General features: G+C 40.0%; 2 protein-coding genes across 2 annotated transcripts; one reads left to right on the forward strand and one right to left on the reverse strand.

Annotated features, from left to right (window-relative positions):
• Positions 1–1,388: 1,388 nt before the first annotated feature.
• On the reverse strand, positions 1,389–7,109 carry wdr31 (WD repeat domain 31). The gene is made up of 10 exons (XM_074669505.1): positions 6,836–7,109; positions 6,271–6,341; positions 5,920–6,052; positions 5,597–5,671; positions 5,352–5,496; positions 4,653–4,753; positions 4,434–4,501; positions 3,654–3,795; positions 3,184–3,346; positions 1,389–3,066 (listed from the first exon to the last, which is right to left on the reverse strand). The coding sequence occupies exons 2-10, from the start codon at positions 6,315–6,317 to the stop codon at positions 2,864–2,866; spliced, it is 1,077 nt and encodes a 358-aa protein (XP_074525606.1). The 5' UTR covers positions 6,318–6,341; positions 6,836–7,109; the 3' UTR covers positions 1,389–2,863.
• A 1,985-nt stretch (positions 7,110–9,094) lies between these two features.
• LOC141789932 (guanine nucleotide-binding protein G(q) subunit alpha) lies at positions 9,095–26,345 on the forward strand. The gene is made up of 7 exons (XM_074669504.1): positions 9,095–10,160; positions 21,302–21,486; positions 23,785–23,939; positions 24,044–24,172; positions 24,613–24,742; positions 25,655–25,808; positions 26,086–26,345. Exons 1-7 carry the CDS (start codon positions 10,025–10,027, stop codon positions 26,274–26,276), a joined length of 1,080 nt encoding a protein of 359 aa, XP_074525605.1. The 5' UTR covers positions 9,095–10,024; the 3' UTR covers positions 26,277–26,345.
• Positions 26,346–27,812: the final 1,467 nt, after the last annotated feature.

The following is a 27,812-nucleotide window of genomic DNA, read 5'->3' on the forward strand; positions in this document are numbered from 1 at the left end:
GCAGTATTTACATTATCGCCACATTGAATGGAGCAGACCGAGCAAGTTTGCTGTTTGCCAAAACTTCACCGTAAGGCATTGATAGTACTAATAAAATGGCAGAGTGTAGGATACGTCCTTTTGTATTGGACCCCGAGTCAGACCCGGACGGTTCTGCAGCTCAGGAGGAAGAAAATCCACCTCGACACAGATCATCTCAGGACGCTTCAGTGTGGTGAGTCAAACCGGTACTGTAACATGTATAGTTTATACGTGGAAATATAAGCAGACTTCACCAATAAACTATTTCTATAACAGGGCTCCATCCTGCTCCTTGACTTTTCTCTGTCTGTTTTATCCATCATGCTGAAAGTGTAGTCTAAAGATCGCCTCTACCGTCAGTTCATCACTACATTATTACCACAGCATTATTGTGGTCCAGGTTCACAGTGCATGTCAGAACAAGCATGCAAATATCACAGTCTCACAAGTATTAAGACATCTGCTAAAACTACAGTGTTTTAACTGCTAATTCACCATGTAAAGCCGAGCTGCTCAGCAGAGCAGAGTCCCTGCATCCAGCATCTGAGGGGGGATACTCGGCTCTTGGTGGGTGTATCCCTCGGTGGCGGTTGTGTGACTAACTGACATCACAGAGGAGGAGCTGCTTTATCAGATCACTCCAATAAAAAAAAAGGATCCTCGTGTCGTCACGAAGGTCGAAATCTCGCGGCCAAATGGCAATGACCTATTTTCAGAGCCATCAAATCTCGTTCTAGGATATCAGAAAAAATACAATATCTAATTTTTTGAAAATTCAGGGGGTGAAAGGTCTTGTTTTCAAATGTATTATTAAATCAGGGATCAGCATGATATGTCCCCTTTAACAGAATAAGATCATCGGGTGGGTCTTCATATTTTTCTGAGGGAAATATATCTTAAAGCTTATCCCCAAGAGTTCTCCAATGGGCCTACAAAGCATCTCCAAGACTCAGTAACAGTTTGTAATTGGAACAGTTGTGTAACCCATCTGTTTTATATGTTTCTAGAAACATATGGCAGAGCCCATCTACAGGCACACTGCCATGAGGCACACCACAGGTGGTGGAGGATGACTGTTTTGAGCAGTAGTCTTCAGGTTGAATAATTCTGAAACACATCATCAATATTATTAGAACACTGCAAAAACTCAAAACAAGTGTTTTTGTCTTATTTTTAATAAAATAAAATCTCATTAGACTTTTTACATGTGAGCCACATTCATCTTACAAGTCAACAAATATGTCTGGTTTTGAGATATTATGAGCCCAAAATAAAGCCTTAAATTGGTAAAAAGTTTACATTTCAGAAGATTCTTTAATCAAGAATAACGTCTTAATTGAAGTATATTTTTTTTTATATATTACAAGCAACTCAGGTCTGATTTTCAGCATGTCATATCTTCAGAGTTTTTGTAACTGAGGCTCCTGTGATTCTCTGTCACAAAGCCAGCCACTGCATTTAACACGCTGAAATATATTTTTAAAAGTGCCATGAAGAATATAACTTTCTCTACATTCTCAGCAGAATGAGGCATAAATCATTCAAAGTTCGTGGAAAATGTGTGTTACATACTGAAAATAAGTGTTTTTAATTCTAATGAATCAAACACAATGCAAACTGTTTGACCTGTTTTAGACTGGTTATAATACAAAAGGATCATCGCATTATTTTGTTCCAATATCTTGAAATAGACTGTTTTTAGTGGTTTAAATTTTTACCTTTAAATTCCCCCTGAACCGCCTGTCTTGTGGTTTTTGTTCCTCTAGTTTCACTAATCTCTTTGGTATCCAGGGTATCCTCAGATATATGGTATGTAATGTTATGCTGCAAAAGTAGTATTAGTGTTAAATTAACACATCAAATATGACCATTTTTAGTAATATACTAACATGTCCAATAAATCCATTCACTTTCCAGCATTTACTGTCTAAAGAAAGGCAAATCTAAATCATAGATCTAAATGCATTTTCAGACAGTAAGAAAAATGATGCAGTCTAACAGAGTCAACATCACAGCATCACTGTTGATAAAACAATGTCTAAATGCTTTATTCCAATATGTTACATTTAAATTACATTTTATTGAAAGGAGTAATACTGAAGTATTTTGCATAGCTCATTCTGACACTTAGTAAAGTGGATTTCGGCACTAACATTAGCATGATTTAGAAAGCATTGGTATCCGTTTTGTTTTTCAATTTTTTGTCAAATTCTAACTCAAAAAGAAGTACACTGATTCATTCTTGTGCTGCAATGCATTTTGTCTAAGGCTTGACATTAAAGCTATAGAACATACTAATAAACCCATCAGTTAAAAATTAAAACTCACATCTTTTTACTCTGGTTTTGTTTATGACAAGTAAAAATACACGTCTGACTGCACCTATTCAATTTTATCCAGGGAAAACTAAAAACATACTCTTAGTATGACAAGTAACACCTGACCAAATGGCTCATTTCCTGCTCTGAGAGAGCTTCAGAAGAAGTGAGAATAACCCCTGGCTATTCTTTTTTAGTCCAGATAGGCTGCAGTCCAAGCATGATCGGTTTGATGTTGAAAGTCTCCTTGGTAAATAGTTGATGTGACTCACAGCTGGAGACTAGTTATGATCAACATCCAGTTTGCTTAGCTGCACAAAAGCTGAACCCTACTGTCATTCTTCAATGCATGGTGGTCTAGTAGCACAAAAAATGTTTCTAGAAACATATAAAAATTGTAAAAAAAAAAAAAAAAAAAAAAAAGAAAAAAAAAAAAGCACAGTGAGGATGGTGTCTGTATCCAGCGATGCTGCTCGGTGAGTCACAAGTTCTTCGTGTTTCAAGATTACAGGTTGCTCCAGGCATCAGAAGCGTGCCACCACTTTTATATCCAAGCCACCAGCTCCACCTGAACTTCCTCCAGAGCCCTGGGCCTGGTTTGCCCCCTGCCCCACCTGGATGTGATGGAGGCCAGAGTTGAAGCTGGCACAGAGCAGACTGCAGGAGTCATTTGGAACCAGAGAAACCAGGGGACCTGCACCATCCAGAGATAGTGTCCCTAAACAGGCTGAGCATTGCATTAAAAAAAAAAATTGGAAGAGATTTAGAACCAAAAGTGTCTGTATGTTTGCCTACATGTGTGTGATTTTAGATATATATGCATCTGTCTAAGAGTAGGTGCTACCTGCTGTGTTCTGATCCCAGATTTTGATGGAGCTGTCATGGGATGATGTTGCTACCCGAGCCGTGCCCCCAGGAGGTGTTGGAAGAAACATACAGCAGGCTGTGGTTTGGAGATGGCCTCTGTACTCCACAACTTTACATCCGGGCTGACGCAGATCCCACAGCTAAGAACACAAACATAATTCTCTAGAGAACTAATGACGACTGTCCACTCGTAGTTTAGTGTTGTTTTTGAGATTTACTAAATGAGTCAGAGAGATTTCTAGTATGGTTTTGTTTTACAATAAGTTTTTAAGATAGAGTGAAAGTTTGCAGTTATTTGCTGAGTAGCCTTCTTGCTTCCAGTGCTTCACACGAGTAACCCAGAAATATGTTTTTATTCATCAACCTGTAAACTGTCTTTTTTCTTAATCACCTGTGCATATACTCTGAGTAAGCCAAGATCTACAAAAACTCCTTGAGTGTTCTCACCGTGGCTTCACAGCCCTGTCCTCCAAAGCCATTGCTGCTGGACACCAGGTAGTATCCGTTTGGAGAGACATCACAGTGGGTTTGGATGTATTGCTTGGCTGGGAAAGTGTTGGTTACCTGCCATGCACGGCTATCCCACACCCTGTGGGAAAAACACAGTGTGAAAAGCGTACCAACCCAAGAACATGAGGTGCATGGACATAACATTTATATTAACAAAGCATCAAACAAAGCACACTTTAAATAACAGTTCTAATCATACACTTCTGATTTTACGACAGCCAAACTAATAGCCAGGCAGAATCTAATAACTCTCACTGTGATGACCTGCTAGCTAAAACTGCATACAGGATTTTAAATCACAAGCACCACTGGTTGAGTTAAAGAAGAATTTCATTTGTAATTCCCCATCATCTCTTAAAAAGAGAATGCCCTGATACTTGAAGAGAGGTGCAATCCTCACATTTGCTACCACCACAGGTATGACAACTGGACACTGGTTGTGCAAGTAAATGAAAGACCAATTACTACATTTAAAAGCAGTAAATCCCTGAGAGGTAAATAAGTGACAACCCTATTGCCTGAGCTCCTTTTGATTTCTATTTCTATTCTATCCCATCAAAAGCTTGAAGCTACCATGGTGCATTAATGTTAATACTTAGTGTAGTGAACAAGAAACATTCCACATCTGCCTGTAATTGTAAGCAAACATCTAACACATTTTTGCTTAATTTGCAACATATTTCACATTACCAACTGCAACAAACCAAATATCTTTACCTCACAGTCTTATCTTCAGAGGTCTGGACTATAGAGGAGCTGCCTGGCACCCAACACACATGTGTTACCTAAAAAGAGAAAGTGGAAAGTCGAATCAGAAAGTCCGATTAAATGTCTCATTGATTTCGTACCCTTTTTTACTCGAAAGACATCCATCCTTAAAACAAGTTTTTGTACAGGGGCTTTGTGCATTGAAAAAACATATAATGTCATTCTTACCAGGTTTCTAGAAATGTTGTGTCTCTGTTCACATTTTGCAGACTCTATATCCCACAGGCACATCCAGTTGTCACGAGAGCCGGTACACAGCTTTCTACCATCTGGAAACCAAAATCAAATCCAGTTCATGTTTTTGTAGCTTAGCAATGGGAAAGGATAAAACTAGATAAGACGCTGAGTTAAATCAATTATCATAAAAATATATAACAATAAGTAATAGGGAATTCATTAGTATGCCTAAACGTACTTTCACTTTGAAAAGAAAACCCTTTGGAGCCCTGCGTCATGATAAATTATAGAGTAACACTAATGAATGAAACATACAAAGATAAATAGTTTAAATATTTAACATCCAAAAACATAAAGTCCAGTCAAATTGAAAAAAAAGAAAAAATATGCAAGTGGAATAATGTTGAAAAAATACACCATTTACTGTTGAAGAATCTTGGCTGACTGGGAGATCACTGAGGGACATTTAACTCTATATATTGTAGATAATTTTTATAATGCTTTTAAAAGCATACATAACTTAAGATTAATAAGATGAACGCAGGGGATATGGCAATAAATTACTGAAGGGGTAAAAATATTTTTTGTGTACTTTCCCACTCAAAACAATTATTTTTAACTTTATCTTAAGTAATAAATATGGTTTACAACTTCTGTTCAAATATCTGTATGTGACTAGTGTGTTTATACCAGGGCTGATGGCGACTCCATTGACGACGAGCTCATGGCCACAGAATTCCTGTATAGGATCATCGCCCTGATTCAGGTCCCACATCAGAACAGTTTTGTCCCGTGAGGCACTAAATATCCATGTACTACCTGGATAACACAGCACCTGGGAAACACATTAGGGAAGAATTAAATAAGAGACGAGACCAGATGGTACATTTTTCTACTTTACAGTACCACATCATTATCAGCAGCATTGATGTTACCTTGGTAACCTCTCGGTTGTGACCCTGAAAGGACTGACACATTCGGCCTTGCTTCCAGTCATACACCACCACTGCCTAGAGTGGCACATAAATACAAACGCATGCACCAAACATGTTAACTATGTGTTAAATCATTATCAGGTATTCATGAATAGGCATCTTGTCTTGCATAAGAGAACTGTCTGTGTCTAACCATTACAACTCCAAGTTCACAAAGTATATTTATTACTTAAAGAGCAAAGCAGAGAAAAATTAAATTTCATTTACTTTAGAGAAATTTTATATTATATATATTTTATAGTATATCATATTAAATGATTTACCTGGTCACTCCCACCAGAAACACACAGCTCTGGAGCAAGATTGGTGACAGTGTTGATGGACCCTTGGTGGGCAGGATCATATTGAACCACCTGACTGTCAAAGCTGTTATCAGCTTTATCTCCCTGAGATGCCCTAAAAAAACAACAACAATATTGTAAAAAGTTCAGCCAAAGCTATTTTATCTTATATACACAAATTTGTTAATTGGTGCTGGTCAAAAATAAATACATGATGGCATTTTATCTGTCTTTGTATTGTATCCAAACTGAAGTTTTCTAGAAGTTAACATAGTATATATAGTCTGACCTACCTTCTCCATCATGTTTATAATTAGTAGGCACACATCTTACCTGTAGAGCTCAGACCTCTTGCGAAACTTGCTCTGCAGTTTTCCCATTTCTGCCAGGATCCTCCAGCCACACTGACACACAGAAACCAATGCCTGTATTAATTGTACAACAATCACAGAGGAAAATTTCTAAACTATGCTTCAGTTGATTATCAAACAATGATCTTTATTTGGAGAACATTTAAAAACACAGTAACAACCCAGCAAGTTTCTTGCTATAAAAAATCTTACATAAAACAAAGACAAACCAGTGTTAAAGGATTAAGACACACGTTCTCACGCAAACACTTTCTCTCACACACATTCAACAAAGCCTTTCTCTCTCTTTATCTCAGCGTACTCTTCAAACAAATCGTCAGGAAGGAGAGGGCTCAAATCCTATTAGAGCCGCATCATTACTGTCACAAGGAATTAGTCGCTCGAAAACACCTGTTATGAACTGTGAGTGCTGGCAATCATTACGCAACATAAAAACAAAGCATTTTTACCGGTAAAATTAGTCCGAAAATGCCCCTTGACACAATAATAACACAGTTCTAAGGGAAAAGCGGTACATGATTCCTTACCTGTCACGGGCAGGTGTGGTCGCTGTAAGGCTGAGGCAGTATTGCTAACTCAGTAGCATGCTAACTAATCTTTATCCGTCATGCCAAGATGTATGATTGACTAGTAGCACAACAACGTGGACACACAAACGTTCACGCCAGCTAGAGTCGTTTTGGAACAAAGCAAGAAGCGTATCCCATTTACTGCCATGTTACTGACTCGTCCAGACTGCTTTAGAAAGTAAAGTGAAGTGTCTTTTAACTACTCAGAGCTACCCGTCTCACCGTAGCGACCACAGAGCGACGCTTTCTCGTATCTAGGCGAGGGGAGGAGGGGTCACATGACAGGAAGTAACTGAGAGCTATTCTTTCAAAATAAGAGCCTCATTTTTCTGTTAATGGATTCTTTAACCATTGTTGCTTTTCTGGTTGTTGCCCACTTTCAGATTCATCTGGCTTGCATTATCTTAACTTGAACAGTGTGTCTTTTAATGAGTCGAAATACAATTGAACACAGTACACTACAATGTCTTTATTGAACTGTATTGCTGATTACCCAAACCTTTTTTTTTAAGATCAAAGTAATATCTTGAACGCTAAAAATAGTAATTCATTATCTACAAATGTGGATTTTTTTTTTTTTGTTTGTTTATTTTATGGTCATTTTGTTTGTCTGTTTGTTTTTAAATACAGGAACAAATAGTGGTAAAGCCCATTATAATTTGTGATTGACAAGTTTAGAGTTATTTTTTGCATTCCTTAAAATGTGAATTCAGTTTGGAACTCCTCAGACCTGTTCAATACAGAAAGAAAGAAAGAAAGAATCCAAATTAAAGCACTTCATGACATTTGGATGGTTCTCATTTTTATGGAAGGTGGTCTTATAATAAGTATTTTACAGAGTTTGTGCTGGATATGAAGCTTTATTAGTTCAAATAAACCTCATGTCCCCATGGTGTAATCAAAAAATTATTCAGCTGAGGCTGGCCCACAATATGATTGGTTTCTACATTTGCAATGACTAACTGTGCGAGTATCTTCTTGTATGTGTCCACACCCTGTGTGATGTTGAAGGAAGGTGTGATGTTAACATATGCAAGTACACTGGTGTAACTCAAAAAGTAAGTGATCACACTTTAATAAGATTAGCTAGTTGATGAAAGATTAGCTATTAATAGTTTCCATCCAACAAATGTCGGCTATTTGGATATAAATCAAGATTCAGTTTAAGACAACTGTGAATAGAACACAAGAAGTTAAAATAATATCGACCTTTGGCAGTGTGTCCCACTTGAGAGCAAGTTTTTGACCTTCTTTACAGACACAGGTTGAATGGCTCCCCAAGGTGGAAATCTGGGACGCACCAGACTGGTCCCTGGGCAGCTAACATTAATTCTACAAAGAACAATTGTACAAGTTTTTTTTTTCTTTTTTAACCTTAACTTCAATGTGGTCAGCTAAAAGTGTAGTTCTTATCGGTAAGTAGAAAAATCAAGAAAGAAGTTACTGCTTTGGATTTCATAAGTCGGAAACATCACATGCAATCAAGCACTGACTCACTGGGATATCCCCATTTAAACTGCCTTTATAGGCCACTTAGTTAGGTTACAATCAACACAGTTCAATACCTATGTGAGGTGACCTCAATAGTAACTTAATTTGCAGCAAATTATTTGAAAGAGTATGACAACAGATACACTTTCCATTTAGTTTGATGGGCATTATTGTAATTGTATTTTGAATTTTTCATTTGAATAAAATATGGAGTCCCCCTTAAAGACCCCAATCAACCCTAATTTAAGTGCTAATTAAAGGGTTTGGTCAACTAGCAAAAGGATCATTTGATTAATGCAGCTAGAACTTTCTGGCTCTCTATCAATCATCAATGGACCATGCTTTATAATCACCATTTGGAAAGTAATCAACTTGATGTGTTGATTAGCTCTGACATGAGCTCATATGTGTGGAATTATTGGTTAGTATAAATCATGTATTTTAATCATAACGTTCTTTAGAGCAGATATTTTTGAAAAAGTAAGTGTCACTCACAAAGGATACTGTGACGAATCTTGATGATGCATACACAAATTTGTGAGAAGTCATAAAGTCATAATAATAACAATAATAATAATATTTGCACGCCATTGCACACTCATACCCGAGGAGTCATCTATACAGTCTATTGGAGTCGTGTGTTTCGCTTCTCCATTCATACATATTCCCTATTCCACAGGTTGGGGTATAAACGCTTGTGTGTGGCGTTTGTTTGACGTGACACTCCCCCGGGGCCGACGTCACTCTCTATCAGCGGAGGAGTGGATGGCCTCTGTAATAAAATACATGAAGAGAATTGAGGAAAGGGAGAAGATTGGCCGGGGGAAAGCAACAACACAACGTTTATTCCTTTCGTATCACCCCACGACTGAGCTGCGGACGAAGACGCCTTTTGTACTCAAACTGGGATTTCTTTTCGCTGCTGCACCGAGAGCCCTGGCTAAAATGCTACGTTCTGTGTGGCTTTCCCGTTTTTTTCAGCAGACAGAGAGAGATAACTGTACTGTATCCCAGCCTAGCGGATTGGAGTGAAAGTCCGCCATATTCTGCCTTACCACGCCCGGGAGTGGAGCCATTGGAAAATAAACGGACAGCTTTATTTACATGTGATTTACTCCTGTTGTCTTCTCCCACGGACGATAAATTGAATACGAGTGGATTTTGTTGGTTGAAAACACCAACATAGAAGACTTTGGAGAGGGTGGCTGGGCACGGATGGCAGTGCTTCACAGTTAACGAGATCAGCCAGAGCTGCACGGAGGATGTGTCTTTAAAGGATCTGTTGATCATATTGAGAAGGAAAAGCAGATTAAACCAATTAAGATTGCACTGATATTCATCTCAAACTGCTTTGGACACTTATTTTGGAGCTGTCGGGAGGCACAGACAGCAAACTGAAACGGGGGGAGGGGGGGTAAATAATAATTTCTGAAATATCTAATTTTGGTTCCCAGCACAATCTGTGCGCTGTACAGACTCATTATAAAGGGCGTCCACGCGTTATTTCGCCACAAGCAGGCCTGTATGAGGACGTTATTTGGCATTCACGGGCCTTGGTTGTTTTTTTTTTTTTGTAACGAATCTGAGATCTAAATGAATCAGTAACAGGAAAAAGGCGTGTTTTGCTCCACGAAATCAAACATAAGAGACTTAAAAATGACCCTGGAATCCATAATGGCGTGTTGCCTCAGTGAGGAGGCGAAAGAAGCCAGGCGGATCAACGACGAGATCGAGAGGCAGCTCCGCCGGGATAAGAGGGACGCACGCCGGGAGCTGAAACTGTTGCTCCTTGGTAAGCTCCACAACACGGCAGACACCCAGGGGAGGGAGATGAACACACATTCCTCACACCAAAAATACCTTTGTTTGGCTTGGGGGGCGGGTGTGGGTTAGGTAGACGAAGGTGGGGGTCCGCTAATGGGACCTCCCACCTGTGGTAGAAATATCTCAATGAAGGGAGTGAGAGTGCACAGATTGGCAGGTCAGCACAGAGAGGAGAGATGCCCTGCGAGGCCTACACTGCTCCTGGTGTAAAAACCACCTCATTTGAATAACTGTGTTGAGGAAACAAATGCTGTCCAGCTACTATACTCCCAACCAAGCTCAGTACATCTAGTAGCTTGACACCTGTACATCCAGGCCAACAGAAGACCCATCCAGGTGGGCCAAAGTCTGGCGTTTTATTGGGAGGAATGAAGACAGAATTGCAGCTAAACGCTGAACCCTAGCAATGATTACCTTACAGGTGTCACCTTATTGAGCAGGTTGCAAGCATACTTTTCTAGCATATGAAAACTGGTGTGATGGTAAACCCTTGGTTTTGTTCAGAATCAATCATAAATCATTTGTACATAACTCCCAAATAAATACCTATCTAAAGTAAATGCACATTTACCACTCCAGGGTTTTACCTCTGTGTGGGAAAGCAAAGTTGTCAATACCATCCATAAGTATTAGTCATGCTGGAGAAAAATGAGCAAAACAAGTCATCTACTCACCATCCCATTTTTTAATTAGATTCTAGCAAAAAGCCCATTAGCTTTGATGGCCATGGCTGTAGAGAGTGGTGTCAAGAAACCTCTCTTCCTGTTCCTATGCCCTCTTCTCTTTTTCCTTTAAAAAAGGCAGGAAATCACATCATCCAAAGCGTCTCTCCGAAGGCAGAAAGTATCCTTTTCACTTTTCATTGGAGTTTTTTCAAAAGGAAGGAGTAAATGTGTTTAGTTTGTCCCCCTGTGAGACAAAAAGGACGAAAAGAATCCCCCTCACCCAGACGTGAAGGAGCTAACTGTAAAACTATAACTGTGAACAGCTATAACTATGTTCTTGTGGCTCTCTAATCTCTTTTAATACTCAACAATTTGCCTATTATGCAAACAAAACAAGCCAGTTGCTGAAAACAAAGAAAAATGTTTGAGGACAAGCTGTGTGCCTAGAGAGTACATTTGTGGCGATCCTTAAAACTCCCAAAACAGGCTGTTACTCCAAAATACTTAAAAAATGGACAAGAACAGGATGGAGAAAATAAAGCAGGTGAAGTGGGAAGAAAAAAGTTCCCTACAAACTTAACAGATGTGCAGTTTCTCTGGTTTTGTAGAGGGAAGACTCAAATTTTATTTTAAGGTACTTGCTGAGAGTTGAGATTAGTGTTGTGAAGACAGTGTGAATGGTGGCATGCAAAAAAAAAGACAATTCAGAGCTCTTGCTCAGGGCGATGAAATCAGACTGACAGCTGTCACATGCACATTTCAGGCAGACTGACAATCCTACTCCTAATGGTGGAGTTATCCTGTGAACGTTGTGGGTGTGTCGGATGGCTCCATTCACACATTATGCTATTAGTGCATTGTGGGCTTTGTAACTCACTAATTGCTTAATGTCCTGTGGGATCTATCAGAAAACTCTCAAGTCAAGTTCAGAAGTTACTCAGTTCCTTGTAATTGATTTATATCCACAGGGAACGGAGACAATGGGGCCCACCCAGCACAACAAATGAACAAGTTTAAAACATGGCAAGCATTTAATCCAACCTCACTGTGCCTCTTATATCCATTTAAGTGTTGTGAACTAATGAGGGAGATGTATCAATTTTCAACAATCATTTAATCTGGGCAGATGACGAAAAAAAACGTAACTACCAACAGGGCTGAGTAGATGTAGCAACAAGAGGAGAAGATGGAATTTGATAGTGTGACAGTTAAAAGCTGTCAGGCGTAAGAGGTTCAAATCCAGCTTATGAGTCAGATATGACAGACTACCAAGGTAGGTGACTCAGGGAGAGTCTGATAATGATCAGTGTCGGCCAAAAAACGTTTAGTGGGGGCTTCTCAGCAGGAAGCTACTGAAAATACCTCCTTGAGTGGTACAGGAACACAAACTGAATCATTCATTGAACATCTGTCATGAAACATCAGTTTTCGACACAAGTTTATGACACTTCTTTGCTTCATGATTCTCAAACCATGGCAGAAGAAATATAGAATTGTATAATTGTGTTATAAATTTCAGCATTGCATGCAAGAATATTAATCCTGCCTGTGCCCCTCTTGCTGTAGAAGATGAATTGACTTAGCAGGTTCATTTGGGAACAATAAAACAAGAGAAAACAAAAAGGAGTCTCACTGGGGGTTAGCAGGATTTTTGGTTTCCAAAGTTTATTTCCAAAACAACTTTTCTTTTTTCTTTTTAAAAGATTGCTCAACAGGAAGAGGTTTTGGAGCTTAAAATAAATAGTTACATGCTAGCTGCTGTAGGAGATAATATATAGCTCATAAGATGCTAACAGTGTGCTTCGACTTAAACAAGTTAATAAAACCGAGCTCATCTGCAAACCAAATTACAAAGAGTGAATTTAATTAGTTGGGTTTAATGAGTTATCAAGAACTTGACATGTATTTTTCGGTGGAAGAATAAGCCTTCTTGGGACATGGAGATTAACTCTGAGACTGTGTGGTTAAAAACCCTTCACAGCATGTGGGAAGTATCTAAATATGTATTTACTTGAGATCTTCCATCAGCTCTATAGTTGCCATGCACACTGTTGTTTCTAAAGGAGGCTCATCAACTTAGCTGCTCAGCTGGAGGAGTTGTCAGCAACTTATCGAGGGGACTTAAGATAAAGAGTTGAGTCATTGTGTCTGAAGCTTGGCAGAGGGGGGGATTGCTCTGAAACACTCTGTCATTCTTTCCTTGTGAAAGGGGAATCCCATGCTTAATGATAAAAAGACAAGACTTAGATTGTCCTTCCATGTTTGTTTTACTAGAGCATGAACTTCATCTCTTTAAGCGTGACTGAAGGTCTGCAGACATGTAAGCCATCACAGGAGAGGAGGTAGTAACTGTCACTCTGTTACGTTCACTGAGATTCCAAAGCTGTGCAGTCATGGGAAGTTCACAGTGAATACAGAGGAGAGAAAAGCAGCAACTTTGTCTTCTCAGAAACATTTGATTCTGGGTATGTTTTTCCATCGAAGCATGATAAAAAATTTGTGAGCATAGATTTAAAGACTCATCTGTGTTACTTGATTTGTCAACATCTAAAATTCTTTGTATAGTGAGGTTTTCTGACATCTATGTGTAATGTAGTTCCTGAAATTAATTATCGTATCTACAAACTGCCTCATATGAACATGTTTGCTGTAGGTTCACATCAAAAGGTTCAGACCATAGACTGTATATAGAGTGGACAGTGTGGCTCCGCCATTTATCATTGTACGGTTTTGAAGCCAAAATACCCCCGTCACAGGTGCTGCCATTGTAGCAGTTTGCAGCCAGAGTCTGCGCAGTAGAGAGGATGAGGGATTATGGGAGACTCTGAGTGGAGCCGGGTGACAAAAATAATATATATTTTTTCCTTTCGAGAGTCTAATCATTTCTTGACTTTACCTCCCGACATATTTTACAATATATCCCCGAAAAAAATACACGAGGACGGCAGCTGTCAATCATCATTAAATGTGACGTGAAACCTTGTTTTTGACCTCTTATAACTAAAAAAAAAAATCTTTTCAGAAAAAAGAGGACTTGGATACAAGGCAGCCAAATGATATCTTCAAATCACCACAACAATCAGATGTGAGAAACATTTCTATGAGGTGTATTAATTTTTTAAAGTTATACCACAGCCATCTGGAATGGCTGGAGAGACAGATTTTTTGACCTGTGCTGCAGCCAGCCACCAGGGGGAGCGGTTTTTGTGGCAACCTCACATCGGGCCGAGCAAGCAGACGTCCATTTTTTTTACAGTCTATGTTCAGACGTACACACAGTGTAGGGTCTCCTAGGACTGCATACACCTGTTTATGTATATGCACTGACATAAAAAACACGGTGGTTTTTAAATAGTTAAACGTGAATCATTATCAAGCAGGTCTTCATCAGACAAATTGATTTAAAATTACTCAATTAAAAAAAAGTGGCACAGCCAAACTTGATTCCCCCAGAGAGCATTGGACCTAGTTTATGGAGCCTGGCCCCCTTTTTCCTCTCTTACACATGTATTTACGCACACACACACACACACACACACACACACACACACACACACACACACACACACACACACACACACACACACACACACACACACTCATAGACAAGTGGAATTTCCTCCGTAGTCACAGCTGAGCAGCATTTTAAATCACTGCAGTATTCCAGCATGCCCCACCTGCACCTTTGCGCTCAAATTTTGCATATCATCTGTCAGAAACATTTGCAAAAGTGTGCAATCACCGTCAGCTGCTTTTATCGGACGAATAAAAGCTGTGGGAACTCTGTCAAGGCTGCGACTGAACAAAGTCCACCGCAACCTTTAACAAGCTTTTGACAAACACATGGTTGTAATTGGGAGAGGAGAGAGCCATAAAGAAGTCATATGATTCTTGTGTGAGAGCAGCCAAGTTAAAGTGAAGCAAGAGAAAGAGCAGAATACAAACAGAAAACCTGCTGATCATTTTGCAGCATGACACAACTTCACTACAACACACAGTATAGTGTGGTTAAATAGTTTTCTACTGCTACCTTTAAAAGCTGGCTGAGCACACCAGACTTATTCCTAGACAGATTTAGTGTTGTGTTTTGTTTCATTTTATTCATGCGTCTGCGTTGTGCATTGGTATGAGTCTACCTACTGCTGTCTTCAGGCTGTCTGCCACAAACTCTGTATCGATTTGACGCCCACTGGAGTGAGTGTCTTTTCTAAAGCTGCAAAAAATATAAGGAAGCAACGTCTACAATTCTCATTCATCACTTTCAATCATTCCATCAGCAATGAATCACTTTTATCAATGGATGTCATAACATTCAGTCCAAACTTTTATACCAGAAGATGATTTTAACAGAGTGCTGTTATGCATGAATTGAAGTGTAACCTTGTCATCTCCTCACTTGTGAAAACTTTAAATTCAACACATTGAGTCAGTCACGTATAATCTCACGTTAACAGCAAATGTTTGAGCTGAAGCTTCATGCTTTTAGTCTCAGTGTCACACCCTTTTGATAAACGAGGAGCAGGGTAAGAAGTGACCAAAACTTAGTTCTCTATACATGTCTTCTGCCTAGATGCCACAATTGTCATTAGAAAAACACTGAGCAAACTCAACTAAGTGTCAGGAAAAGTGAGTATGATGCTCCAGTCTGGCTCTGTGCTGTGCTTTAACTCTCCTTGGGGTCGCTGCTAAGCTGTTGATTTTGAATTATTACCCTCCTCTTTGCTCATGCATTTTTAAAATCATGATGGTAAAGCATTTCCTCTCATGTTGTCTGCTTTAAAAAGGGGACTTCTCTGTGCACAGGAGTTAATCCAGGGAGTGGTCGGGGTGCCCATCGCCTATCTTGAATTTAATTGGCTACCTCAGTAGCCACCCTGAAATCCTACATTGGCGATGTTATGCTTGGCTGGTCACTTGTCTGATGATTTTTGGACAGATTTAGGTAGGACTGCACCGATCACAATTTTCTGGCCAATCACAGATCTTTAAAAAGCCTGACCTGCCGATACAGATTTCGTCCAATAACGATTTTTATTTTTTATTTTTTGTAACTGGCAGCATGTACCGTATTTTCCGCACTACAAGGCGCTTCGGAGTATAGGGCGCACCTTCAATGAATGGCCTATTTGAAAACTGTTTTCATATATAGGGCGCACTGCATTATAAGGCGCAAAGAGTAGAAGCTATAGTAGTGGCTGGGGTTGCGTTATGCATCCACTAGATGGAGCTGCGCTAAAGGGAATGTCAACAAAACAGTCAGATAAGTCAGTCAAACTCAGGCTACATCCACACGGAGCCGCACATTTTCCTATCCAACTATTTTCTGTGCCCTTTTCAAAAAAAGTGCGCTGTAAAGACGAAGCCAAAAGCCGTTTCCAGAGATCAGTTCAAATGCCAACCCTTTAGGGGGCGCTGTATTGCTCTAACAATAAACAAGAGAAGAAGCCCGGTCCAGCCTGTGAGCTAATGTTAGCACTTAGCAGAATACCTCTTTACAGGTTCTTACCACTTCCCGCTGTTACTCCGACGACGCCCCCTGACTACAGTAGCCATGATTACTCAATATGGATCCATATTTAAGGCGCATCGGATCATAAGGCGCACTGTCGGCTTTTGAGAAAACTGAAGGCTTTTAGGTGCGCCTTGTAGTGCGGAAAATACGGTACCTTCAATGTTCCAATCTTACTTAATTGAAAATCATCGATCAATACCTGTGAAACAATAAAATCTTTGTGTTTTAACGTAAAAAACCAATAAAGTGTCCTGAGTTTCAGGTCTCAGAGCAAAAAGCAACAAAGGCTGGCTGTCAGACCTTGCTGGAGGTATAGAAGATCACTTTCATATGTAGGATAGGCCGATCCCTGATCTCCCATCACTGATCCCCCAAATTTAAGGAAATTGGCACAGAAAGAGCGGCTGGCTGATCGATTGGTGCATGTCTAGATTTAGGGTCTATTTTGCTTCCCCCGTCATAGGGGAGGCGTGACATGATACAGGACTCATCATAGCCTATCATTTGTCCAGATAATCTTGAAGTGTGCTGTGTCAATATGACCACTATGTCTTCCTGACCTGTCAGAGCCTCCCTGATCTGGAATTGTTAATATTGAACATTTTTGATTTTAAGATTCCTGTTTGGACTGCCTCCAACAGTAATGAATACAGTAATGATATAAACAGACTGAGAGGTGTTGTCAGTTAGATGTTACAGCTCATGAGCATGGCAGAGAGGGTTAATAAAATTGTACACAGAGCCAAGTGGAATATTGAAAATGAAGTCAAGCTTGTGCTATTATTTACCTGTATTCTTCTCTTAAGAGGTGACAGAATAGACGGTAGAACAGCCAGCTGATGTGCTGTCACCCTCCATGTTTGTTTATCTTCTGAGGCACATTTGGTCATGTGAGCTTCTGTGAGGTCTCACTTCTACGGCATCAGTGACTCAAAGATAGACATGCTAAAATTTGGTCTAAACTGTCCTTAAGTGTGTGGCCTTCCCAAATTTTGATATCAGTTAAGATCCAACAGTCACCCCGTGTACCGCTTGCCTGACTTTCTAAAGCTCAAAAAGTGTCTTTAAGGCATAACTGTTTATAAGTGAAATCAAATCAGCCTTTATTTATACTACAGCAATGATGAAGAGGAACCGTCATTAGCAGTGATAAAGAGGCACTGGTTCTGTGCAGATGTATTTGATGGCACCCCTGCACAAGTCAGTGCTCCAGCTTCTCCACAGCCCAGCTCCAATTAAAAAAAGTCTGGACACATCCCCCTCTGTGCTTAACTGACTCTAATGCTGTGGTGCATTCTGGGTAAAACTTCCCACACTTGTCTGATGACTAACAATGAACAGACATTTTAAAGTGGAGGGAGACACCAAGTTTGTACGACCTTTTGATCGTACTTGATTATTTTTGGGAGCAAGTCCCAGCTCACGCTCAGGTTTCAGATGTCCAGAAAGAGTTCTTTCCCTTTTTTTTTTTTTCTTTTTCTTTTTTTTTAGGAGGGTGTCTTATCACCCTGCTTCCTCTGAGTCTGACTATGTTCTCAAGTCCAGGGGGCCTTGGTTTCCGGACGCAGAGCTGCATTAGATGTAGTCTCCTCATTCATTCTTGCTGACCTCAAACACAGGGTTAGACACTGCATTGGTTTGAAAGATGACTCAGCAGCCTCTGATGGAAAGCACACTTTCATGCCTAGCATACCTGCTGCCTCTCTTTCTTTTGGTATGACAGAGCAGAACCAGATGTTCAGCAATCCTGAAAAGTTTAGATGTGAAGGCTTTTGAATCATTTTCATAATCATCCTATGTTTACTGGTTATAGGATCTGGTTCGATTTCTTTGTGTTTTCATAAGTTTTGCAGTCTGTAGTCATTTTTTTTTCTTTGTGAAGAGTTTTCTTGGTGGATCATGAGTTGATGAGTAGAGTCTCTAAATTCAGTCTTGAAAATTACACTAAGCTATATTGAAAATCATTTAAAATAAATTTGATACCAGTAAACACAAAACTACTGTAATTAAGACATTTTTAGCTGAAAAGGTTTCAACACAGGGAGATTTATGACCCAATCTTCTTCAGGTTCTCTCTGCGCTCAAACAGCTGCAAGGAGACCAAAAGTGTGCCACACAAGAGCAAACCCCAAAGCCCAGCGGTTCACTTAATTCAAGTCTTTGAGATTACTCACTGTTCCACTTTGTGTTGTATTTTTAGTCTGGATGCTTCAAGGCATAAATTCTTATACAGCTCTAATTCTGACAGCAACAACCACAACTTGTAGTTGAGGTTAATGCAACAGTCAGGTGGACAGATTGAGTGTGAAGAGCAGGTTTTCTATACTACAAAGTGAATACTAAATGGACAACACAACAGCTTGTGTACAGCATTAGCATGTAGCACTAACCAGCAATTTTAAAATCTTGACATGAACCCGTCCGTCCATTTTCTTCTGCTTATAGGGTCGGGTGGTGTTGGCTTTGGGCTAACCTAGTTCACCCAGACATCCTTCTCCCAAACAGTGTTTTCCAGCACCTCCTGAGGGACTCCAAACATTCCCAGACCAGATGGGATATATAATCCCTCCAGTGAGCTCAAGGTCTATCTTGGGGTCTCCTCCCACTTCAAAAAACCTCCAGAAGTCATCTCCCGACCATTTCACCAGACTATCTTTAATGTGAAAGTGCGGATGATGCACTTAAGATGTGATTTTCAAACCTGGATTTTGAAACATCACAATGAAAGTGTAGAGCTGGTTGCATGGTCTGCTCAATAGTACTATTAATGCATTTTGTTTTGTGTAATGTATTCTGTTATGTCGTAATCAGCAACATTTAAGGGTACAACTAGTATAGGCATAATTAAAGTCACTGAAAAACAGTTGTGTAAGTAAATTCAAATACATGAATAGACACAGCAGCTTGTTTTGATTGCTTTTTGCTTCTTACAAAACAAACAATATTTTAAGGTTTGTGGGCACTCTAGGGCATTTAAGGTTACTTAAAATGTAATTGCTCTGAGTCTGGTTTTGTCATTACTCCCCTCCCAGCTCATTTCAGACTTCTAAATTGTAAACCCTACAATAGAGCAGCTCGTTCTCTTGAGGTTGTTGTATTTCACAAGTTTCGTCTGCATCTAGGTTTTCTAAAGGGATTCGTCTGGGGAGGCTAGTTTGGCTAGAACAGAGTTTATATTATACAGTAGAACAGAGGTGAAAAACATGCAGACTTTTATAGCAGGGACGGAAGGATCCACTGGAATGCAGCTCATGTCACTCAGCCACCGACACGCAAAACACACACATACACTACTCCCTGCCGCAGATATTCAAGAGTTGGCGGTGAGGTAGAGTCAGAGTATTCAGTCTGTGTGCTGACATTCTCAATGAACCAAAGAAAAAATACAGCCCAGCTCCTTGCACCCAAACAGTTCCTGTCACCAGGGGGAGGAGAGAGAAGTTGTTCTTGGTTTGGTTAGATTGGTGTTAAATTTCTTACTTGGCTGCTGTTTGTGTCGTGTTTACTGTACGGAAAGTAAAACTGAAAGAGTTTGAAAATGTTGACCACACATTAAATGCTATACAAAGGTTTTGTGACCATTTTTTAGCTGCACAATAATGGGAAACTGGCTTCAATTGAACATTTTGTTGTGAGGAATCTCATTTCCTACAACTCTAAACCTGCAGATGTAAAGTAAATGACAAGTCACCTGTGTTTGGATTACTTAGGAGTATAAGCATCTTTTAATGTAGCTCTAGTTTGTGGAAAACTATAAGAAAATAGATGCTGACAGCTTGTCCATCATTGTCCAGTTCAGCCAGCCTCCACCTCCACAGGGTCCAGGACTGAGCTTCTTCAGCAGTCTGTTCAGTCTCTGTCTCCTGTATACTGTCTGCTCACAGCAGGTGAAGCTCTCCCAATATGGCGTCGGCGTCTGATGTTAGCTCTGTTAGCCATGTCTGTGAATAGCATGATGCTACTCTGCCTTCTGTTATTCCCTCTGTTGCTGGGTTAGCACAGCTAGCTCGTCCATCTTATTGGAGATAGATCTTACGTTCCCAATAACGATGGATGGAAGGACAGGTCCATGTTGTCACTTCTTAGCTCACACCTGAGAACCAGCACGTCGTCCTCACCTCCTTCTCATCACCTTGTGGGAAGACATCAGGCCTTACACCAGTTAGCATTGACATGCTACAGGCTGCTAACAGCTGAGTTCACATGTTTACAATGTGGTCATGGTTACATGTAGGATCTCCAGACAAACACAAGAGAAAAAGTTGTGAAAATATCACTGAAGCCACAAAAAGTTTGGTGTCCATAACCAACAAATGAGCCAAACAAAGTAATGATCGACTCCAAATACAAAGATTACGAAAAAGAGACGAAAAAATGACAAGAAACGGAAAAAGAGGAGAGCTGCTGCAAAAGGCAGCCATAGCCAACATGGCGGCGCCTAGCAACCTAGGACCTACTAACCCCTAGACCCCCCCCATGAACAAAGCTGTCCCCCTATCATCTTTACTCATGCTGACCTTTACATTTGTACACTTGTAGTATAAGTCGTGTTTTCTGACAAAAAAAAACGTATCCATTTTTCATCTGTGAGGTATCTTGAAACCCCTCATAAGGGTTTCATATGACCTGCCTTTTTAGTTAGAAGTTGTGGGATCCCTTCTCATATCAACTGATGCTAAGTCTATACACAAACCCTGATGGTGGTGAACTTATCAGAAAGATAAAGTATGAAAAAGCAAAGACTGCTGTGTATTTGAGTCAGCAGTTAGAACCAGGATCCCAAAAGAAACTGAGAAAAGTCTCGAATGAATTCTTGTCTGTCAAAGCCACATGGAAGCCGTCACTGGTTATGAAATGTATCTGGTTAGATGAAACCCTCTGAACGCCTGCAACATAAACAAACTCATCATTTTCTCCTTTCTTCCTACTCAGGCACTGGAGAGAGTGGGAAGAGCACTTTCATCAAACAAATGAGGATTATTCACGGTGCTGGGTACTCTGATGAAGACAAGAGGGGTTTCACTAAACTGGTGTATCAGAACATCTTCACAGCCATGCAGTCAATGATCCGAGCCATGGAGACGCTCAAAATCCCCTACAAGTACGAGCACAACAAGGTAAATGAGCTCCCATATCAGTCAAACTCTTTTTACTTCTTCAACTGAATGTTATGGAGAGAAATATATTTAATGTAGTCAGGAAAAAATGACCAGACTTGGTTTATTTTAAGTGCTGTCTATCTTATTAGGAACAGACTTCCCTAATCGTTTCCTAGGCTTTTTGAGACTTCCTGTGTCTTTAAGCCTTCTGGCACTCCATCACACCCTGAATGTATTTGTGTTTCCTTAAGTGTCTGTGTATAACACAAATACACAAGAGAGAGAGCTGCCCTACAATACTTTTCCAAAATAGACATCATCTTCTGCAGATATTACGCTGGAGTGTTTGGGCCACCCTAACATTTAGCTTACGAGAAAAAACGATGTGTTCAAAGAAAAATAAGATGTTATTTAATGAGAATGAAGTCTTTGCTATGGGACACGGCTAACTGATATGAATGTTGAGTTATCAGATAAGAGGATACCTAAACACTAGCCATCCTCCTGCTCCAATTTGAGGGATGTCATCATCATCTTGTAGAATTAAATTAAACAGTTAAGGATGAACTAGGGTTTCATTAGAGAGCAAATCTACCTGATAGACTGCATGTCTTTAAAGAAAACTCTCTTTTTGTGCATGGTTTTGCAAAAGATGAGCAAAAAGTTATACTAATATGTAAATATTTATATTTATTTATATTTAAAGTGTGGGCTACTGTGAGCTTTCAGTCCGCCCTTCAAGTAGCATACAGGCTAGCTGTGGCTAAAGGCATTGTTTTTCTAGTATTGCATCTTTATTATATCACAACTTTTTTATTGTAACAACACAACTTGAATCTTGACATCCTAAGACTGCATTTCATGTATTTCCTAACATTAGGACTTCATTTTTGTAAAAAAAAAAATAAATAAAAAAATTGTGTCAGCCCAGATCCTTGTCATAAGATCATTTCACTGGGTTGTTGTTGTTTTTTAACCCTAAATTAATTAAAGTTAGCCTAATAGTCAGTGAAGGAAGTCACTTTTGTGACCTTATACTCATCAATGGGAGAGCTAAATCAAATAAAAGTCTTGTAAACATATATCAACAAACAAACCAGCACTATCAGACTGCATGTGCTAGTATACTTTGAGAATGATAGGAGAGCGTTTTATTGGTGCAGCTCAAAACAGTTCACAGGTGGTTTAAAAAGAGTAGCATATTCCAGTCTGTGCTTATCTGACCTAACAGCACAGACCTTCCAGCCCTGGACAGAAAGCAGCAGGTTTCCAGGTCCAAGCTCCTGCTGCTGTACATGTAGTGTGTAATGTTATTGTTGGATAGGTGTTTCAGTGTTTGTAATTGTCATCATGAAATCACAGGTAAGTCCAACCAGGAGGAAAGTTAAATAAGGACAACATAACCCATCATGAACATCCATACAATTGCAATATGGCTCAGGAGTGTCTGACAACAGGTTCCCCATTACACTCAAAAAAGGTGAGCCAAATCTCAAACGGCTGTCTGCCAGCTGCGGATTAAAAAACACTTCAGAGAATAAACTGTGAGATTTCACAGTCTTCAAACTTGGTCCAAAGTTTAGCAGGTGCTTTTTTCCACTCTCGGCTGTAGTGGTAAAAGAGTATTGTCTGTGCCTGCTTTCGCTTCCCTCAAGCACAGTGAGAATGAAACTGAATGTGCTGTTTCAGCCAAGCACTTTCACCGCTTAACAGGCTCTGAACACAGTACATCCCTCACTTTGAAAGCCTGACAGCAGCATGATGAATAAAAATAAAACTGAACCTTTTTCACTAAGGGTTAAAAAAAATGTAACAACAGTATTTTACGATGCCTCTAACGACAGTATGAGAATTATTGCTTATACATGGCCGTCATAGCTGACTGCTTTATGATTGAGCTACTCTGCCTAATAAAGTTGTCTAAATCTGAATCTCGTGTTAGTTATACATTTAAATTATTTTGTGCACTGTGAGAAAGAGAAAGTTTTATTCAGGCTCATGCTGGTCTTCTATCATGGGACACAGGAGAGTTTTAAAGGGAATCTGGGGCGGCAAAACTTTCCCCTTAATGGGTCCACCGAGATTCAGATATTAGGACCATGTTGCGCCTGAGGCTGTAAAGAAGTTTCTGGATATAAGATATGTGAGTGAGAAAATAAACCAGTATGACCTGCACCATGAATTCTTTTTCAGATAACCAGAAAAGCTTGAGGAAGTTTTATGAAGTGAAGTAGCACCATTTTCTTAAATGTGAAACATCAACATGAGTGCTGGAGCGTGTTACAGCTGTTTTTCCTCTTTGTTTCATTCCTCCAGGCCAACGCCAACATTGTGAGAGAAGTGGACGTAGAAAAGGTCAGCACAATGGAGAACCCTTATGTAGATGCAATCAAGAGCTTATGGAACGACCCAGGCATCCAGGAGTGCTACGACCGAAGGAGGGAATACCAGCTGTCAGACTCCACTAAATAGTAAATACACTGGAATGCAGCTCCAGAGATGAAGATGACAGAACAGACTTTCCACATGTGGTTGAGGTAAAACAAAGTACTCATTGTCCCTTCTTTGTCTGTAGTTATCTGAATGCATTGGACCGGATCGCAGAGCCAGTGTACCTCCCCACCCAGCAGGATGTCTTGAGGGTTCGAGTCCCCACAACAGGCATCATCGAGTACCCGTTTGACCTGCAGAGTGTCATATTTAGGTGGGTGAAGAAACATTTTCAGCAAGTCAGAAGATAACACTTTGGTCAACGCTTGAATTAAATAACTCATTCCTCCAGCTCAGCTTTTAAGTCATCCTTCAGGGGAAAGTATTAAAGCAAACATTTCTTTCAAGACGGATTACAGAGTCATTACTCAGCTGGGCAGGATTTCAGCAGGAGACTTTGACTAAAACCTGGGGAAATCAGGTCTGGATGTTAAAGACCTAATTCCAACCCTCAACTGGCAATCAAGTTTATGACATCATTTTGTATGAAACTTTCAACTAAAACCTGTTTGTGTGAGAACCCATGATGGATCTTGTAACTGATTCTTAGATGAAATATTAAGACTAAACTCAGAGATCAGTTCAGAGAAATGCCCTCGTTTCCTCACTTGCTGACTGTTTTTTTTGTCCTTTTGGTTGCTGCTGCTGCTACAGGATGGTGGATGTGGGAGGTCAGAGGTCAGAGAGGAGGAAGTGGATCCACTGCTTTGAGAACGTCACTTCCATCATGTTCTTGGTAGCGCTCAGCGAGTACGACCAAGTGTTGGTGGAGTCCGACAATGAGGTGAACAATCATTTCACAAAATGTGTTTGTTTTTGACAGGAAACAGCAAGTGATGTTCACATTTACATCAAAACCCCACTTTGTTGGATGTGTTATTTCTAAGATGCTAAGTTTTACTTCTAAAAAATTAAATTATTCCACATGTTGTGTAACGTTGGTTTAAGAGCTGATGATGAGAAACTTAAGTTTCTTTTTAAATTAATGAAAATCAGATTCTCCTCCTGCAAGGCCATGCTCCACCCTCCTTTCCCTTGAAAAGCATTTGTAAATGATCTGCCAGCTGTTTTGAATACCACCTCAGGCCATGTCTCCATCTTTGCAAGATAAAGCCTGTGTGCCAGTTTGTTCAAGTGTATTAATGAGCAGGTGTGTGTGTGTGTGTGTGTGTGTGTGTGTGTGTGTGTGTGTGTGTGTGTGTGTGTGTGTGTGTGTGTGTGTGTGTGTGTGTGTGTGTGTGTGTGTATCCATGTGGCTGCAAGCTTGCGATCTTGAGAGGAGCAGACGGAGCAGCTGCATGTCCTCTGTGTTCTGATGTCATTGTATTAGTTTCGATAACCCACAGGAGATGTTCTGTTTAGTACTTTAAACACGCTGCAGCTCATGTGTTGTGATATCTGGGGGTTACTGTTAGAGTGATTGTTTCATTTAATTAAACACTGACTGAAGTGCAAGTGGAGAAATTAAAGTCTTGAAGGCAACATGGCTGCCCCTCTCTCTCATCTTTACAGCTCCCCCTCTGCTGTGGTAAAGCCTTTATTAAAATCTGTAATTAATGAGGGTGAAAGACTGCAGTTTAATTAAGTGGTTTTAACACACTCTCTCTCTCTCCCTTTTTTCTCTCTTAATATGCCCCCCCCCACATCCTTTCTTTCTCCCCTGTCTCACCCATGAAATGATACACTCCCTTTGTAGAACCGGATGGAGGAGAGTAAAGCTCTGTTTAGGACAATAATCACATACCCCTGGTTCCAAAACTCCTCTGTCATCCTGTTCCTCAACAAGAAGGACCTGCTGGAGGAGAAGATCATGTACTCACACCTGGTTGATTACTTTCCAGAGTACGATGGTGAGTAACAGCACCAGTTAAATATAAATAACTGCCCTATATCCAGAAAGAAATGCTCAGATAACTTTGTTTTGGACTTATAATAAAGACAGTACTTACGAAAGTGTGTCTAAGGGCGACTCTTCATTTCTGCATCACATTAATGAATCTGTGGCTGTAAAAGTCTGGATTTCTTGAAGGATTGTGCTTTTTTTTTTCACTAAAGGTGCAGTATTCTGAAGAACACAGTTGTGAGCTAGAAGGTTTTTTTCATGCAGCATTCTCTCCTCTCCTGCAGGTCCTCAGAGAGATGCCCAAGCAGGGCGAGAGTTCATCCTAAAGATGTTTGTGGACCTGAATCCCGACAGCGATAAGATCATCTACTCTCACTTCACCTGTGCCACCGACACTGAGAACATTCGCTTCGTCTTTGCTGCCGTCAAGGACACGATCCTGCAGCTCAACCTGAAAGAGTACAACCTGGTGTAGAGCGGGGCAGCGCTGCCATCACACTGACAGACTGACTGACTGACTGGCACAATCTGTGAAGAGAAAGACCACACCCATTCATGATAAGAAAATCAAACTAAAAACATAATGGTTGCATAATATTAATTTATTTGCAATTCGTCAATCTCTTGTACGCCGAGGAGTTAGCGAAAACATTGGTATCTTGCAATTTAAGGAGGTCTTAAAATGTGGGGGGTCGGGCAGGTATTTGGAGGACTTGTACAGCAGCAGTCCTCACTTGTAAGCCTTGTGCATTGTGAAGTTTTTTTATGTTCAATCATTTGACAAAAACAAAACTACTTTTTGCACTTAGGTTAAAGTTGTTCTGTTACATCAGAAATAGAACGAATGCAGCACTCTCCCTCTCTGGCTTTTTGTTATCCCCCTTCACCCTGCCTTTCCCTGAAATCTGAAGCATCTCTATTTGACAGCATTCCCTTAAGAGCAGGCAAAACTGTGACTTTTAAATGAACACACGTTGATTTAGTGTCAATCATCTTCAATCATACTCTTATATACATCAACTTCGGTACCATCTGATGAGTAGCACATGTGTGATCATTTAAGTATTTCTTCACACTTTAAGGGAGCTAGCCTTGGTTATATGTCAATGGCACTTCTGCAGCATCTCTGAGAGAGAATTTGGCTTTACAAAATGCTTTCTGAGCTCTAAAGCAACCAGCCCAGGAGGCACGCAAGGACTTCTCTGGTCTGTCATGGAAATCCTGACAGTGCTGGTTGCTCCACACAGACTGAAGGGAGTGGAGGAGGTTATAATTTATGAGACAATGTTGTTAAATGATTATGTTCAACTGTGCCACATTAACGCTTTTTATTATGGTAACATGTATTTATTGCCAATGCCAAAACAACAACACAAGCACCAGACTCCACTCTGCGCTGTTTACTTCTTTAATGAAAAGTGTTGACCAAGTTATTCCTGCAGTTCTGAAGTATTTAACAAAGTAAACAGTATCTCTCCGTTTCCAAGCGGTCCAGTCACCATCCTAGGCGGGGCTGCAAACTCCACATGCAGTCATATTGTAGCTGATATTCTCCAATCACCACCCAGCCATCTTGACTGTTGTAGTTCAGTAGCAGTGGAGAATAAATCCATCTAATTCCTCCGTCAAAGGGCAAAGTGTTGTTGTCAGTTTGTACCAAAGTAAGCCCTTCTCGTCTCATGATTGGCACCAACAATCATTCCTGACTCACTTTAAGTATTTATTTTGCTACAATTCCCAAGAACACAAGCCTGTAATTTACATTTATTGAGGCATAGTGCAATTATGAATGCTATAATCATTGTACATACATCTCTCTATATATATGGCAGCATCTTTGTCGGCTTTGTAATCATTACTTTTTTGGCAGATTGAATGTGCGGTATTGAAAATATGTATCTATGTAATTGTATTGTATGTCTAATGGCTAATCCATTTTTGGAAGAAAAATATGTTATTTACATGTTTGTTTGTGTTGTCTTTTTTAAGACGAGAATGTAAATGACGTGTT

This window comes from Halichoeres trimaculatus, unplaced genomic scaffold (genome assembly GCF_033239565.1).
Source record: "Halichoeres trimaculatus isolate MK-OKI-2021-1 unplaced genomic scaffold, fHalTri1.1 fHalTri1_scaffold_5, whole genome shotgun sequence".
Classification (NCBI taxonomy): Eukaryota; Metazoa; Chordata; class Actinopteri; order Labriformes; family Labridae; genus Halichoeres; species Halichoeres trimaculatus.